Source organism: Tenrec ecaudatus, chromosome 6 (genome assembly GCF_050624435.1).
Source record: "Tenrec ecaudatus isolate mTenEca1 chromosome 6, mTenEca1.hap1, whole genome shotgun sequence".
NCBI lineage: Eukaryota > Metazoa > Chordata > Mammalia > Afrosoricida > Tenrecidae > Tenrec > Tenrec ecaudatus.
In genome coordinates this window covers 133,015,832-133,034,624 of record NC_134535.1, presented here as the reverse complement: position 1 = coordinate 133,034,624, position 18,793 = coordinate 133,015,832, and the positions used below count along the sequence as shown (strand labels likewise).

The 18,793-nt window shown below is 39.9% G+C and overlaps 1 protein-coding gene across 8 annotated transcripts in view; it reads right to left on the bottom strand.

The window, feature by feature from the left end:
• The window catches only part of ERC1 (ELKS/RAB6-interacting/CAST family member 1), a 479,183-nt gene that overhangs the window by 218,207 nt on the left and 242,183 nt on the right, over positions 1-18,793 (bottom strand). For 5 of the 8 annotated variants that reach the window (XM_075552242.1, XM_075552247.1, XM_075552243.1 and 2 more), the window contains one exon: positions 5,483-5,614. The exons of the other annotated variants lie outside the window; for them this stretch is intronic. In XM_075552242.1, coding sequence (XP_075408357.1) covers positions 5,483-5,614 — 132 coding nt within the window. The remainder of the gene's footprint in view (positions 1-5,482; positions 5,615-18,793) is intronic. 8 annotated transcript variants of the gene reach the window in all.

Genomic DNA, 18,793 nt, shown 5'->3' with positions numbered 1-18,793 from the left:
GGTAAGGCTGGCTTAAACCATGGTATTTTCCATCACCTCATATACAGGTGAAAACCGGCCTGCACTGTAGCATTAAAGAATTTGACTAAGGTGCTGACAAAGAACACTGCCTACACCCTGGACTGACCGAAGCATCCAGATATCTGCCTTGGGAGAAACACAACCAGACTGCTTCTCAGAAGCATGAGAGTGAGAGTTAGCCTCACATGCAGGGCTTTGATGGTGTTATCAGGAAGCACCTGTTGCTGGGAGAAGGCCATCCTGCTTGGCAGAGGGTCAGTGAGACAGAAGAAGACCCTCACTGACATGGTCTGACACAGTGGCTGCAACAATGAGCTCAAACACTGTAAGATGGTGACGGTCGTGCAGGACTGGGCAGTGTCTCCTTCTATTGTACCCAGAGTCCCTCTGTGTGAGACTCTACTGGAGAGATCCCATAAGGCATTCTGCCCTAGCAGCCAGAGGAATCTTTGGAAAACACATGATCAGATAATGTTATATACTGCTTCACACCCTTCAATGATGTCTACCCCACTTAAAAATAAAAATAAAAACAAGACTTACATAAGGCCCTCTACACCTTGTTCCTGTCCACCAATCACATGTTCATCCAGTATCGCCAGCTCTCTCTAACCATACTGGTGTCGTAAGCGGTGATTCTGCCCCATGTTTCATATGACAAATTTGTCCTAATCCTTCAGTACTCAGGGTAAATGCCATTAATCAGAGAACCTTCTGAAAGCACTTAATTTAAAACACAGTACGTTCAAATCCCTGCAACCTCCAGCAAAGTATTTATTGTCTCTTGCAGGAAAAGCCTGATCTTTTCCTGCGCAGTACTTTCTGTGAAGCTATAATTCGCTTTTTATTTGTTGACTTGAGATGTGTGCCTCTCACACAACTGAAAGCACTTCTTGAGCAGACACGACAGCTGCTTTCCTCATCACCGTCACAGATCCAGGATCGCCAGTGTGATGATCAATACAAATATGAGTCAATAGCAAATGAATGTGCAGACCAACTCATGTATAAATATTCTCTACTTAGAAGTCGTCCATGGTTCTCTACTCGCCTGTGTCTGACTGCTCCTTCTCTAGCTTCCTCCCTCAGTTTCTGCCATTTCCATTTAAACCTCCCTGCATGCTTCCAGAGTTTATTCTTACTGGACGCTCTACATGGGCAACACTGTCCACTCCTCTCTGCCTAGTACTTTCTTTTTAAGACTCAGCTCAGGCATCAGTCAGGAAGCCCCCGTCAACCTTTCCAATGTGGATTACAGGTCTCTCCTGTCTCTTCTCATAATGCATTCTTGGGGTTGTGGGGAGGTGTTGGGCTGCTAACCTAATATCAGCAGTTCAAATCCCCAGCCCAAAATGAGGCTGCCTGTTTCGCATGAAGATTTAGTCTCAGAAACCCTACAGAAGGTCACTATGAGTCAGAATCAACTTGGTGACTCAGTTTTGGCTTGGTTCTTATCATGGCACTTATCAAACTAACCTTAACTAGAGAGGCTCATTCGTCAGTTAACTAGGAGCTACATGAACGTAGAGGCTGTTACTCACTGCCTTTTTATTTCCAGTGTGTTTAGCTGGCTTGGGGAAAACATAAGGTGTTCAACAAGGGTGTGTAGAATAAGATGAAGCAAAATATAACTGTCATTTCATTTTTCTGAGTGTTATACCATTTGATAAAAATCAATAAAATATACTTTACTATAAATATCAGACCAGCACAGAATTGTTCCACCTGAAAAAAACTCAAAAGTCTTTGCTATCGTGGTGACATGATTGTAGAAATGACAAGACAACTTAGTAGTCAATAAAGAATTTAACAAATCATTAAAAACAAAAAGATCTAATCATACACATATTAAGTCACCTGTAAATGATGGAGTAAATCACATATAAAACATTATGATACCTTACGACTAGGGCTGCGGGGAGGAGACGAGCCAGTCAGGGTGCAGCGTAGCAGCGATGACACATACAGCTTTCCTCCAGTTCTCCTACCATGATGCCAATTCTGCCTTACAAATCTGGCTAAACCAGAGGATGCACACTGGTACAGACAGGAATTGGAAACATGGGGAATCCAGGATGGATGATTCCTTCAGGACCAGTGAGTGGTGAGAGTGGCGATACCGGGAGGGTGGAAGGGAAGGTGGGATAGAAAGGGGGAACTGATTACAAGGATCTACATATAACCTCCTCCGTGGGGGATGGACAACAGAAAAGTGGGTGAAAGGAGATGTCAGACAGTGTAAGCTATGACAAAATATAATTTATAAATTATCAAGGGTTCATGAGGGAGGGGGAAGCGGGTAGGGAGGGGAAAAATGAGGAGCTGATGCCAGGGGCTTACATGGAGAGCAAATGTGTTGAGAATGATGAGGGTAATGAATGTACAAATGTACTTTATACAATTGATGTATGTAGGGATTGTGATAAAAGTTGTATGAGCCCCCAATAAAATGATATTTTTTTAAAAAACCAAACCATTATGATACTCTATGACTAGATCAAGAATTCCTACTTAATATAGAAGGCCAATAATGTCAAAATGGCACTTTTGAGTTCCACTATTAAAAATATCAGAACTTTTATATACAAATGTTAGTTAGTTTGATAGGATATTCCTTTAACACTTTTCAAAACATTTTAAAATATTCTTTAGGAATAAGATATAAATCTTGGTCGGGGGAGGGGTAGGAAAAAAATGCTATAAATCTAGCCGAGTAACTAACACATACAGAGTATAGTTACTTACAGGAATTTTTTAAAACCATAATCAGCAAATCTAGATGAAAATAGTGCCTCAAAAATAATTTTATCTCCAAAGAATACCAGTGAGAATACTTGAAACATCCCTTTCAAGTGGAAAGAAAACACACACGCACACACAGACACACACAGACACACACTCACACACACACACTTTTAAAACTCTTGTGAAATCAGAGCAGCTCTGCTGAATTTAGACTAATTCTCCTCGACCTCCTGGCAATTCTGACACTTTTTTAAAGTACAAATTTGATTTATACTTATTTTAAGAAAATGGACTCTCATTGAACAAAACACAAAACCTGCCAAAGTGTGAGCAGAGAAAATCTGTAGACAAGAATCCCTCTCTGCGGACCGCAGCAGACGAAAGTGGAAGAGCCCATGGGGGTTATTCACTTTCGTCTGTTCATTGGCCAAGACAGGATAGAGACCATCGCCCTCCACTGGAGCACTACACAAGCGTCTCTAAATTCTTGGCCTGGGTTCACTTCAGAGCAGCACCGATTGGGAATGAGGAGACTGTGAGAGGATCCTGTGGAAATATGGGAAAGGCTTCAAGAAATATTCTCCTTTTGGAGCCACTCCTTGTTCATTCCTCAGAAAGTGTTCTGTGTCTTACTTTCACAAAGGGAATGATTCCCAACAGCTTTGCTCTCTGGGAAATCAAGAGAGGCTGACAGCCTCCCGAGCTAGCAGAGGGAGCACTTTTCTCTCTGCGTCTACATTTAAGCAAGAGACAGGGGCTATATTTAATTTCAGGACCTGAGCAAGATGCTAAAAATAATGTTCCTAACCCCCAAAACACCATCCTTTTCAAGTATTTCAAAAGACTATTTGTGGATTATCTCAGTGGGTAAAAGTAATTTACACTTGTAAAATTAACGGCAGGGCTAGAAACAAAAATATAACATCGGAAAACACGCGGAGGAGGGAACAGTGGGTAAAAGGGGCAGATGATATAAACCTTCAGTAGCACAAACATAGAAACATACTTTTCTCTCTCCTTATACTGTGAACCACTTAAAGCCTCAAATGATAGGTCTCATACAATAGTTCACGGAACAGAACAGCTAGGTTGTGAGTACCAGGATGGTGGACAACAAGGTAAGCCAGGAAGAGAGAAGGGGAAAACAAAGAATGCAATTAAAAATAAATTAAACATTACTTTGTACTACAATAGCTTAAAATACAAACCCAAACAAAAACAAAGCAAAACAGCAGTCTATCTTCCATAACGACAGGATCTACTTTTAATTGTCAAATCCCTGCAAGATCTCTGATACATAAGACTTGTCTAAATAAGGAGGCTCAAACAGTAAGAAATCTTTGCAGAAAGAAAAAAAATTGGTGGGGGGAGGGAATCATTTTGCCAAAAAAGAGCACGAATATAGGAAGGGTGAACTCAAGATAAAGGAAACTCTCTCCCACCTTGAAATGATCTCGCCCTCCCTTCTCTGAAGTTCTCCCACACAGCTATACCTCAAACCACATCCACTGCTGTGGAGACCTTTCCAATCAAGGGCCCTGCAGGGCGGAGGAGAACTGCTTGTGGGAAATCTTGATGGGAGCAGACTGCCTGGTCTTTCTCCTGCATAGTGAGGGGCCCACTGCTCCACCAGGGCTCCTTTTTCCATGCCCCCCCCACTATATTTAATTGTATGCAAATATAGGCAAAACAAACAAACAACAACAAAACACCCCCCAAAACTCAATCTTAAGTTTCCTAATAAATGTCAGTTTGTCTTTTTTGTACTTGACATCAAATGAACCCTCTATTTGCATCTAACACAGCTATGAAGGGAATCCTTTTGGTACACATTATCTTTAGTCTGATTTGAAAATGTACTGTTCTTTCTTACTATTCAAACAAGCCCTGGTGGAGAAGAGGGTTTGTGCTGGGCTGCTAACCACAAGGTCAGCTGTTCACAAGCACCCGCTGCTGCACACCTCTCATAATCTATTCACATCTCTCATCGGAAGCTATTCTACCGTCAAACAAGATTTTTTTAAAAACAGAAATGAAAATACCTACTTCACCCATTTCAAACCAACTGTAACTAAAAATATGTAAGATGTATGTCACAAATAGCAGCAACTCAGGAGCACTCCGGTGTCACGTTAGCTAGAGCCTCATCCTTGCTATTAACCTTGACTCCTTACAGCCTTACTTGTCCTTTTTAAAAGGTAGTGTAGAAAAATAATGAAACTACTTTCTACTAGAAATGAACATCTTTGAGCCAGGAATGTTTACACTTTTCATTCCATTTAAAATCAGGGCTGTGCCCAGACTTGTAACAAGCAGACACGTTCCACTTCAGTAGACACATGATCATAATAACCCGGTACCCTCACGTCAATTCCAAAACATAGTGATCTTTCAGGACAGAGTACAATTGTTTCACAGGCCTTTCGAGGTTAGCAGATCAATGCTTAACCCATTGTGCTCCTGGAGCATATGTTACAAAGTACATGGATGAAACCAGCTCTCAGTTATTAATGGCGAGACCCTCTGAAACATGAGTCAGTGATCAGTCTCCTGCAATTATATTTCCATTTTTATTAAAATCAGAATACTTACACTTGATGAAATGCCTTGGAACCCCTATAAATTTACACTATATCGAGTTTCCCTACGCTATACTGGTTTGGTTTTACCTCTTGTTTACCCAGCATCGTCACCAGTAACTATGTAAAATCCAGACCTGTTTCTCAGCATTGGTCCTGGCAGATTCCTCTTGTGCGAGCACCATTTCCCGCTCTGCAGTTATCTGCACGCTTTCTCTTAGTGCTTCCTCCAGCTCTTCAATCCTGTCATCCTTCTTACGTAGGCTGCCCTGGAAAGCGATGGGAGACTAGGTGAGGCAGACGACTTAGTCAATCCAGGGAGAGCCTGTTTACCAAGAAAGGTCCATTTGCTTACTAAATGTTCTGCCTTTCGGAAGTAAGGCAAGGCAAAAGAGCTACCTTCAAAGAAGAAAGAATAAAACCAGGAAAGAAGAGGTGTAGAGGAAGTTGCAGCAGCGTTATTACGGAGAGCAGAGAGTCAAGTTAGTGAAGCCAGGCAGATCTGTGATGGAAGGAATAAAATGGGTTGCATTAGAGAGCGCAAGCCGCAAGGGAGAGATTATGGAACACACACAAAACTGTTTTTGAACCGCTTTCTTAATTGGTGCTTAGTCAGCTTTGATGACGCCTCTGTCTGTATCCAGACTCAAACCAAAACAGCCGGTAGGCTGCAAAGTCAAACCCAGATGACAAAATAAACAGCGTGACCTTTTACGTGACATTCTTCACCGAATGCTGGCAAGTGGATTCTTTTTTTTTTTTTTTTTAAAGAAATGAAACAGAAGGTGATGTGTCTTGATGATTTCAAGAAATTGAAGTCTTTCCTTAATCTCATACAAGAACACTAAAAATTGTAGCTGGATCCAAGTGGCTGTTTTGACTAAGAACAATTTAATTAACCATACCAGTCTAATTGACGCTGATGTTTTTCTTCATAGAAGCTTAAAAAATATGGGATCTTGAACATGGCTTTCTGTCTGAACGATAAACAAAACCCCACAAGACTTTAAGGGAGTATATGATAGGAGAGACCTTTAATAAGAACAAAGTCAATTTCAAGTAGGATGAAGAACTGGATTAAATGGATCTTTCTAAGCACCGTCTCTTTAAATTATTGTAAAAACACAATCAAGAATAATGTCCCAGCTTTTTGCCTATTAAAGGTAAAACCAAGGGTGACGCAACTTTCAGAATCTTACGGTGAGCAAAGGACCTTTGTCTTCTATCTCTGCCCCTCTCATTTCATTACATTGCAGTTAAGTTTTATTACCTGCAAAGTAAAAGAAAGCCATTTGAAAACTTGGACCTCAAGAATCTAGAACTTGCTCTCTGTCAGAGATGAGTCAGGTTTTTCTCTCCCAGCTTTGGATAAACAGCATTTAATATTTAGCATTCTTCCTAATAAGGATATCAATAGCTGCCTCTCTCTTTTGCCTCACTTAGAAATGACTTAGAAAAAGAATGTCACATTTTGATGAGGCAGGTCTCGTCCCTTTGCAAGCCCAGGAAAGTCTTCATTCTTCAGAGATACAATGCTATAATACACTCTGATCTAGCCCCTTAAGTGAGGATCTGTTTCATGCAGGGCCATTTTGCTAGACAAAAAAAATGCTCTCTGTCAAAATCTTCATGCTTCCAGTTGACTTGCCAAGGGCTGCAGAGTACAGGGATGTTTCTACAACAGATGCTGAGCAGAAAGCCAAGGAATGATGCCAGGAAAAACAGGGCCTCGGTGATTCCTTCTGACTCAAGGAAAACAAAACACAACAAAAGGATTATCAGGAAAGTGGCAGTTGCGAGGATAAGCTCACTCAGCCTTCTCAAATCCTCTAGTGAATGACAATACTTGTAGAAACACGGAATTAAAGTGCAATCACTTTGTTTTAAGCAAAAAGAAACACTGTGTTAGCCGGCTATGAACGGCTCAGTATTATGTTTTTGTCCAGTCTCACATTATCTTTCCCTCTAGAGCTCTTCTGGGTGTCTCCTGAGAGGCTTCTGTTATCCTGATCCAAAACTTTGGTTGCAGATGAAACAGTTGTTCCAGATAACTTCGCAGACACGCAATTACAATACCTTTGCAAATTTATCAGGAAATTTAAAAAAAACCCTTTTACCAGAGGGAGGATGATTGGCAGTTTGTTATCATGTGGAAGATCAGTGCAAGTTTTCAAAAGGAAGGCCACCTCCACTAGCGGCAAACCTGAGCACACCATTTCATGGAAAATATGGCTGTAATGATAGAGCCTGCCTTACAACTCTTTCCGTGGTAAGGAATAAGAATAAGAGCCAAGAGGAATTACACATAAACGGAGAGGACTGTTAAATGATCATATTCTGATACTATAAATGGCATAACACCTCCATCTGAAAAACAAAGTCGGGAACCATCTGCTCTAGGAAAATTCTATTTAATCAGGGCAGTCACATAAAATAGCAAATACCCCCATCACTTTCATCAGAAAACCCATCTATTCTGTAAAATTTTGTTCCAATTTTGCTTTTGCAATTTTAGTGGTAGATTAGTGCTCGATAAGGGTAACCAAGGAAGTTTCCTTTGTATTAACCTACACTTTGGATCTCTTATTAAAAGAAGAAAAAGAAAGAGGCAGCACAAGAAGCAAACAGCTCTAGAAACAATGGTCTCTCAAACACACTGCCAGGTCACATGTATAATTCTTCTTTGTTTTCCGAGTACTTTCAATGAAGATTGAAAATAGTCTTCTGTACTTACTAATATGCACAGTATGGGTCCTCTATTCAAAACAAAGCACACATGTAGAATATTAAAAGCCTTTAGAAAGGACAAAAGTGGTCAGCTACAGAGGATCAAAAATCAAATGAATTAGAGAGTTCATTGGCAACGTGGGAAACCAGAAGACAATAGAGGAATGCCTCTAAAACTCAAAGGAAAAATGCTATCAAAGGTATGAGTCAAGGAGGAGGTTCAAGTGTAGGCTCAAAAATGGTACCTTACATCGCAGACTCTCGGGAACAAACAGGGACATGTTCTATAATAAAGACGTAAACCTAGAAAAAGGAAGGCCTTAGATGTAGAGGGAAGGGCTGTCACCCATGATGGGGAAGGGACCCTGTGGGTGACATCAAGCAAAGAAGATAAGGGAGAGGAGATGATGGAAACACAGGAAATGGTTTCCAGTGGCAGGCTGATGCAGACATAAGTTGAGGAGACTCTAGAGGATGACGGGGAGGAATTTTGCACCGCTCCAGCAACACATTTGGGAATAAACAGGTGATGACTGTGCAAATAACAAATTAAGCAAAACACTCACGGTTATTATTACTAGCCAGAAAAACGAAATGGAGTTGTAATTAGAGTGCATATATACTCTGTGCCTCAGGTACAATAATATAAACATTGATAAACTATATAAAAAAGATGGAAATGGAGAAATGTACAAAGGGGCTGATTTCTCACTGTCTGATTTTTATCACCAGATAATGCCCAGACAGGGAAGAGATCAAAACAATATAGGAAAGTCATTTAGAAAGATGAAATCAATGTAAAAGAAACTACCACAAGTGGCTGTCTTAGGGCACAGGAGCCAGAGTTAGATAAAATGAGGTACCCAGTCCACACTTCAGCAGCTCACCTCCAGTCAATTCCTCCTCATGGCAAGCCCAAGGGTGTTCAGTGACACTCAGCTAGATGCTGTGCATGTTACTTTTCCAAGCAGATCACCCTGTCTTTCTTCCAGGGAGCCTCTGGGTGGACTCCAGCCTCCCAGCTTTTGGGTAGGGACTGAGCATGGGAATCATCTGCACCACACAAGGGCTTCTAAGAGGAAGATTCCCAATCAACCACACCCACAGCCTCAAAGTGATTCCAGCTCACAGTGACCCAATACAGCAGCGGTTCTCAATCTGGGGGCTGTCAAATGACCCTTTCACAGGGGGTGCCTGATTCATAACCATAGCAAGATGACAGTGATGAAATAGCAATGAAAACAATGTTATGGCTGGGGTCACCACAACACGAGGAACTGTAGTAAAGGGTCGCGGTGTTAGGAAAGTTCAGAACCACTGCTCTACAGGGTTTTTGAGAATGTCGATTTTTGTGGGAACAGAGAGCCTCATCTTTCTCCTGCGGAGCAGGTGGTGTGTTTGAACCAAGGACCTTGTTTTGAGCAGCCCAATGTTCATCCCACAGCACCATCTCGGCTCCTAAGAGTGAGACAGGTGACTATTAACAAATGGGGTGATTATTTCAGATACTGATACTCCAAGCATATGAGTTAACAATGCATTAAGGGGAAAGGGATTCACTTATGAAACCAGAAACAACTTTTAACTCTTTTTCCCTTTTGAGGCCATTGCTGAAGGAGTAGCAGCCAAAATGAAATCCAATCCCTTTGCGACTTCCAACTGGGACAAAACCCGGAAAAGGCATCCCGATGCACCTTCCCGCATTCCCAGGACGATTGTTTTCCCCTCTTTCCAAGGAATGGAGACAGAAATACAATGTATGATTCACACTCATCCGGAAGGATGATGAAGTTCAGGTTGTGTGAGGACCCTACAAAGGTCAGTAAATGGAAAAGTAATGCGTCATCTCCAGCAGACGGGTGCAGCGAGATCCAGCCAACGCACCACTGTCCACGTGGGCCCTCTCCCCAGCAAGGCAGTTACAGGAGGCTCCAACTGGACAGAGACCGCAAAAAGCTCCTCGAACAGAAAAGTGTCTCCAAGTAGGGAAGGGAAAGGGCACACAAGGAACAATCAGCTGAGAGACGCGAGCGTCAGAGAGTCCCACACACGGCTTTCTTTACGACTGCACGTTTGAGGGGGGAAAGAAGAAAAGAGAGGAAGTCTAGGCAAACACCGTTCCAGACAGTGCTAAAGAAAGACATCTGATTGAGTCGCAGCGGTATGAAGGGCAAGTTACCTTTCAGCTTTTAATTCAAAAGTCCTGTGAATGTCTGCAATAATTTGTAAGAATAGTGTCAGAATTATGCTGAGAACTTCTTTTCAAATCTTTTGGTAATTAGGGGTAACCCTAATATGGACACCTTTAAAAAAGGGACTTTTAAAAATATGGTACACTCAAGCTTGTGGTTATTTTAATCCTGAAGAGTCCTAAAGCTTAAATAACCCAAATGGCAGATGTCCGAAATGAGACAAAAGCAAGAGTTTACAAAATTATTCCCGATCCCTTTCCCTGTGCAAACTATTTCCTCCCTACCCACCCTCTTACCTGCCCCCCCCCCAAGGCTTTTATCTGACTCTGGTAATAAAATCTGACACAGAATTCAATTGGCAAAAAATAATTCAGGTGGCAAAAACAACACGAAACAAAACTGCATGCCCTAAATTGACATAAATGTCATATTTTTATTGGAAGCATGAGGAAAACGTATCTGTTCCATGCATGTCTAAACTTTCAGAGATGAAGCAACAGTTACCACCACCTTCCTTGAATATACAAGAGCCAAAAAGATGTCAGTTGATGAAGTACTATTCTTAAAAACTCATGGAATGCTACAGACTTGATACACGGGGCTCGGATCCCAGCTGGTGCAACTAAGCCTGAATCCCAGGCTTCTTGGTGACTGGAATAATGAGATCAAATGAAGATACAGTCGCAGACCCTGAACATGTCCTTTTATTTCTAAACACTATCTTCTCTTTCCAAAGAAGTCTACATTCACCAGTATTCAGGGTAAACCATGAAGCAGTGATCATTATGAGTCTGTGATCTTGGTGAATTCTACACAGAACCTCTGATATGCTCAATCCATTCTATGCTTGAGATAAGTACAGGCTTGAGAGGTCTAAAGTATCTGAGAAGTAGGAGGTTGATTTATGGAACTATATGTAGCTAAGAGATTAAAGTTCAGGTGAGACACATCCCATCTGGGTTTGAGAAAAGCATTCCTGCCGTTTACATGCATACCTGACTTACTACTGCCTTAAAAGTCTTCATTTCTTCACTAAAAATATATCTGGCCCTCCAAGATAATAGCTGCTAGCCAAATGTGGCTACCTAAGACTTTTTTGCCCAGTCCAAACAATACAGTTATAAATACATACTAGGTTTCTAAGACTTAGTATAAAAAAGAATGCAAAATAGTTCAAATAATTATGTTGCGTAGATTTTGAAATGATATTCTAAATATATTGGACTTAGTAAACTACATTAAAATGAATTTCACTGATTCCCTTACCTGGTTATATTGTATTTTCATTGCACTGCCTAGAGCAATTTTATATTTAAAATGTATCTATTAAAGGCTACATTTAGCTTGTGTCCCATCAGTAAGCCAATATGAACCAACAAGGTGATAGTACTTTTGACACATATAGCCAAAAGTTCTACCTGTACTCAACCATGAAAATTACCATAATGCTAACATTAAGAAAATAAATTTGAATAGCATTTACTCTTTTGCCAACAAAGAGAATCAAACTGTGGATTTAGGAGGGAAACCAGCCCCCCCCCCCAACATAAATAGCAAATCACTCTAATGTCTATGACCAAGTACTGGTATTAGTTGTTTTTTGTTAGGTAACAAATTACCTCCAAATTTAGCAGTCTAAAACTCCTGTGAACTTTCAGAATCTCGCAGTCTCTGTGGGGTAGGAATTCAAATCCAGCTTAGTCACACAGTGCTGATCCTGAGGTCTCCTGTGGAGCTGTGGTCAGGAATGGCAGCCAGGCTGCAAACTTCTGAAATCTGTGTAGGCCTAGATGACCCACTTTCATTTACCTGGTTGGCAAGGTGGTGCTAGCTATTGGCAAGAGGTCTCTGGCGAATCAAGGACTGTCTTCCTGCTGCTATAACATGGCAGCTAGCATGTGTTCCAAAAGAGCAAGACAGAAACAGCAATATCTCTTATGAACCAGCTTCAGAAGTCACACACCATCACTTTTGCTGTCTCCTATCACCAGTCTACAACCCTCCTGTTAGCTGTACTGTGGTGTCCTTACGTGTTGGCATGATGTTCAACGCTGTCACTAGTAGTTCATGTATTACTAGGGCCACCTACAGTAGATGGGTTTCAGTAGAGCTTTTAGACTAAGGCAGACTAGGAAGAAAGACCTGGAGATCTAATTTTAAAAATTAGTCACTGGAAATCTTAAGGATCACAACAGAACACTCTCAAATAGATTATTAGAAGCCATGAGTCCCCTAGGAAGGCACTACACATTAGTCTCAACAATGGACTCAAACATACCAGCGGAGCAGAACTGATTAATGCTTTGATCTTCTGTACATGAAGTTGCCACGAGTTGGAAGTGACTCAACTAATAACAATGGAGGACTAGAGAAGAGCATGTGGTAGTTTCCACCATAAGCTAAAGTTGATTGAGGAGCATATTAGAAGATTGTTACCATAGCACCCAACAGTGTCGTTCCAGTATAAGAAAACTGTATTATCAATGAAGTCAAAATGCTGTGAGAAGAGAAAAGTACACATTGAGATAACAAGACCTTTACAACAAAGATACAGCTTTTGCTGTGGGACTTTCTTAAAATTGCATGGTACCCAAACATGCATAAAATGCAAATGTTAGACCTTAGAGAACTTCCACAAAATGGGGATACATCTCAACCTGTAGCTGGTTGTGAGATCAACAGAACATACATTCTACCAGGGACAGAGGCTGTTAATTTGGAATAAACACTTACAGTGGACTTTAACATGTTCTGAAGAACATTAATTAATATTAACTGTCTCTAACCATCGTTAATAGAAGAAAGATGGTAATTCTGCATTAGCCTCAATCCCACTGCTTATCCTTCCACCCTCTTCTCCATCCTCCAATCATGCATACACATGCCTTAGATTTCATTAAAATCATTCAATATGCTAGAATTCAATTACCAACTGCTCAGACCCGTAGTGGGACAAAAACTGAAGCCAGATGCACCAATGAAATCAATTTTAAGAAAAGAAAACTAGCCTAATTCAGAGACAAAATCTAGGTACTCACCAACTACTTTTACTATAAAAGAAATGCTCTGGGTTAAACGTAAAAGATAATTCAAATCTCCATTCTCTTTAAAGCCCTTGAAATATTTTCTCCCACATTAGAGTAGAGTTTGACTATAACTTCCATATTAAAAACTAAAATCAAGGTCGGGGAGAGCGAAAACAGGGAACTGATATCAAAGGTTCCAGTAGAAAGGAAATGTTTTGGAAATGTTGATGGCAACATATGTACAAATGTTCTTGATACAACTGATGTACGGATTGTTAGAAGAGCTGTAAGATTCCCCAAACAATTTATTAAAAAATTTAAAACTAAAACCATTTAGACCAGGAATATATATATATACACACATATATACTAAAATCAAAACACATCAGATGCAGAAATAAAAACATAAGTATACACAATCATGCTTTACCTAAATAAGCAACTTTTACAGACTGTCGGGAACACCTCTTCTATATAGACTGGTCAGGTTCTTGTCTTGAAAATTCTGGTAGCTGGGCACCAGAAACATGGGCAAGGGATGGAGTTGACTTAATTTTAAAGGAGACAGTTTCTGTAGCTATGGAATGCACACAAATGGGACAAGCACATATTCTCAGTCTTTACCAAAATTGTCAAAGATGATCTTTTACCTAAAGCAGTCAACAAGGACTGCAGCCCACATGAAGTTGCCCTGTGCTTTTGAGGTCCTGGGGAAGGAATGATGCCAGTCTGCTTCTGCTCCATTTGAGAAGTAAAGTGAATCTTTTTGGAAACTTCACCTTTCAGAGGCACACCAACAAGTTCCCACAACAGAACACAGGGAAAGATTATAGCGCTCATCTTACTGAGCTGAGATTCAGTAGTATATTTTTAAGACTTTCAGTCTCAAATACATCCTTAATTACATTTCATTTTATGGGAGCTGGTCTTCGAAGTAGCTCAAAGGATATAGACAAATGCTCCCTTAGAATAGGGCTATGCTCCACTGTCAGAAACAGCCTGAGTTTACACACTGGATCAATCCAACGTTCTTTCAAAGTTCCTCAGGTAGTCACAGAAAGGATTGTGGGATTAAAGATTTGAAGGGCATGAATAGCTAAAGACTATTGTGGATAAAGACTATTGGCTTTCTGGGTGAAACACTGAAAATGTCCGTCAGTAAATATGGGAAACGCTGGTAAAGGGGAACTTAGTAAATCAAGATTATTAACACAGTATGAAATACGAGACCGATTTTTTTCCTAAGAAAAATGCAGAAGTCATCAGATCCTCATTTAAAATACACTTTTGTCTTCAAAAAACAACATTCAAAAGGTACTATATGTTCATTATATGAAAGTTGGAAAACTCAGAAAAGTAGAACAAAGATCATTATCCCACACTCAAAGATAACTGCTATGTATTACTTTGCTGTTCTTGTTTGCAACTTTATTTTATAGTTTGCTTATTTGTTTTCTCTGGCGGTAATCGTATTACAATGCAACATATTTTAAAGACACTATTGAATTTTTTCCCCAAAGATCTACATATAACATCATCCCTGGAGGACGGACAGCAGAAAAGTGGGTGAAGGGAGACACTGGACAGTGTTAAGATATGACAAAATAATAATTTACAAATTATCAAGGGTTCATGGGGGGACCGAAGACGGAAGAAGGAAGGGAAAAATGAGAAGCTGATACCAAGCACTTAAGTGGAGAGCAAATGTTTTGAGAATGATGAGAGCAACGAATGTACAAATGTGCTTGACACAATGGATGTATGTATGGATTGTGATAAGAGTTCTAAGAGCCCCCCAATAAAATGATTTTTTTTAATCCTAAAGAAATGTAAAAATAAAAAATCAGGGATGAAAAGGGAAGCAGAGAGAGGGGGAACATTTCCATGAGTAATAATTTTACTATTCTTTATAATACTGCCTTCTCTTTTATTTAAAAGAGTAAATTTAACTTTTACCAGTAAAAAATTAATTTGAATACAATTAATTTCTTTTTTAGCTCCCCCCCCCGCACACATTTTATTTATTTGTCCTCTACAAAAAGCTGTTAACTGTTCCTTGATAGTCTACAGAGCTTCAGAACCTATAGCTACTCTTCCATTGCTAAAATTAAGTATGGCTTTGAATTATAGAAAGGACCCATGCTATTCGTTTAGTACATCTATACACAGTCATGTGTACTAGTAAAAAATGTATCTAACAAATGCATTAAGCTCCTGAAAACATAAGAAATCAGGAAACATTTATATTGTCACTCTGTCTTGTAATGCCTCTCCTTGGTTGATTTCATGATTATATAAATATATCAAAATGTGTAAATAGTGCAATTTAAATATGTACAGGTTATTATATACCTTAAAAACACTGTTTGTAAAAAAGGTGAGTGTGCCCAAACATTAATTCTCTGGGAGCTGAGAGATTAATTTCTAGAAAACCATCAATCCCGTCTAATGAGAAATCATCGAGTGAAACCAAAACCACTAGGGAAGGCTGACTCCTAATAGCACAGGTAGCTATTTTCGGAGATGGTTTTTCAACTACCGAACAGACAGTAGTCATAAATTTCATTGGCTATCACCTGTAACTGAATTGTTACCAGAGGGAAGAGTATTTACAGAGCATATTTCAAATATTGAAACATACCTTAAAAATTGTTTTGAGAGCTTTTTACAATTTTTCTCTAAGTACAATTTGAGCCGAAAGCTTTAAACCACTGGGCACCTGCCCACAATCTGAGTAGGTGCTTCACCTGAACAGACTTTCCATGTTTAATTTCATCTGCTTTCCAGGGGACTACAAATAGTAGATATTCTTATTTATCCCATGGTCAACTGGAAATGAAGGTAAGTACTCATAATTTCAAAAAGGAAAAATATCTCTATTACAAAGCAAGAAACTTTAAAAAGTAGATCAAAATTTCATGTAAAGCACAAATTATTCTGCATCTAAGAGGGTATGCCTAAATATATATAAGGCTGTTCTCTCTCTCTGTCTCTCTCTCTCTTCTTTCCCTTGCGCTTTCTTCTTACTGTTTGCGAATCTCAGGAGAGCTGTCTCAAAGGGCAGCAGCAAGCTGTCAGCAGCCCCATTAATCTCTCTGACAGTTTTCCACCAAGGTTAAACTCCAGATACTTTGTTACAAATATACTAAAAACAAAGCCCTAACCCATTAGTGATAGGAGACCCCTTTTGCTCTAGACTTTTCAGTGCCTTGCTAGAATGCAATTAAAACTCATGGCTTTGTCACATTTAAGTTCAAAGATTCATAAGTTCAAAGAGATATAAAGCAAATATACTCAACTAAGGGAAGATGGTATTTCCTTTCATGAAATGCATGAAAGGTTACTCTTTAAAAGTAACCTGCGAGATTTTAGAGTACTTATTAGGATGATGAATGTAGTATCATCATTCAAGATTTTCTTTTTAATTTATAGTAACTAAATTTAATTCTTAAAAAACTTTTACTAAAAAATAGTTACACTGCCCACTTTTAAAATAAAGTTCTAAAAGGTGGAAAATAAACAATTTTAAAGTAGCCCTTAACCATATGGCTCATCAGGACAGGAAATAAAAAAAGCACACAGACAAATTATGAAGTTATGCATAGAAACATATAAAGTTTACATAATTAAACACACAGGCTGGAGAAACTATGCATAACAAAAAAATTAAAATAGGGAAGAGGTTCACAAGCCAAGACTAACTTTAAACCAAAGTCTTTAGATGGCAAAATTGAAAATCTATAGAAAAAAGTTCTGCAGAGGGAGAAAAGCACTGATTAGGAACCAAACCAACTTACTGCCCCCGACTCATGAAGACCCCCTGTGGCTTCCAAGATGGTAATGGTTTAGGGAAGAAGAAAGCCCAGACTGATTTCCAACTACCAGCTGATGGATACAGGAAAGCAGTAGTAAATCATGTTTAAGGATTCCTGACACTATCAACCATCCTTGAATACAGCAGGCATGCGTATCTCACCTCAGTAGGCGCTCAGAGCAACACTTGAAAGGTTTGGTTGATAGGAGATTCCAACAGCCAGGTTAGATGCTTATGACGGATAGTTCTTGACATCTACTGTCAAAATACTCATGGCCATCGAGTTGATTCTGACTCACAGCAACTCCACAGGACAGGGGAGAATTGCCCCTGTGGGTTTCTAAGACTGTAACTCTTTAGGAGAGTAGATAGCCTAGTCATCCTTGGAGCACTGGGTGGTATCAAACTGCTGACCTCCTGGTTAGCAGCCCAATGCTACATCTATTCGTACTGTTAAATCAATTAACACTGATGGAGAACCAATTAAAACCAAGGGCAAAGATATGATCCCAAAACTCAAGCATAAAGGGGAAATAGACTCAGACAAGATAAAACAAAACAAAAAGAACAAACTCACTGCCATCCAGTTGATGTCAACTCATAGTGAGCCTAAAACACAGAACAGAATTGTCCCTTCGAGTTTTCGAGACACTAGCTTTTAAGGGGAGCGGCTGGTTTCGAACTGTCTATTTGGCTATTTGCTGCGCAATGCACAACCACTACCAGGGCTCCTATACAAAATAGGCAAGATAAAATTCAGCCCCCACATCAGTGAGTGAACAAATTTCTGTGAAAGTACAACAGAGGGCTGTACTTAACTATGAGGATTTAGAGAGGAAGTATTTGAGCTGGACCTTAAACTATGAGCACGTATTCAATCGTAGGGGTTTCTAAAACCCCAAATCATCATCAGTCAAACTGGCTGAGATTGTATTTTCATATAATGTTTCTAAGAGACTCCTATTGCTGGGATTCTCATTTTACTTGACCCTACAGCAATTAGTTATGAATTGTACTTTAGCACATCCTCCTTTGACATGGCCACCACACACAGACGACAACTACAATAAGCATATTATCTTCCTGGGCAATTCTTTATCTCTTCATTCTCACAGCACTTAGCACCGAGTCCAGGATAGGCGCTCAATACAATTAACCATAGGTAACAACAGACGATTCAGAAATCCAATTGAAAGAATTGAAGTAAAAGATAGCCTTTATCAAATACTAACAAAACGTTTTCAGAATTGAAGTTGATGAGTCTACAGGATAGGAGAGGAGTCCTGGGGGTGCAGTGACTAAGCACTTTGATCGGTAACTAAAAGATTAGCCGTTTGAGTCCATAAGAAAACGAACAATGTGGCAATCAGCTTCTGTTCAGAGCATAGCCTTGGAAACTTTGTGGGGGCAGGGGGGGCGGAGAGGCTGTCCTATGGGTCTCTGTGAGACAGAAAATAATGTAAGGCTTAACTTTTTGAGTAAGGAAAGCATAAGACTGAGCAAAATTGAAAGCAGATTATAAACAGAAGAGACACTGTCATAGTAAAGTATGAAAATAGCACTGACGCTGCTGCCACCACTATCAGCCTGTCAGCCACACTGATGTCAGTCAGATTACTCGCTTGGCCAGAAAGCATCTCTCGTGCCTCATGTTGCTCACTGCCATTGAGTCCAAGCTCCAAGCTCACT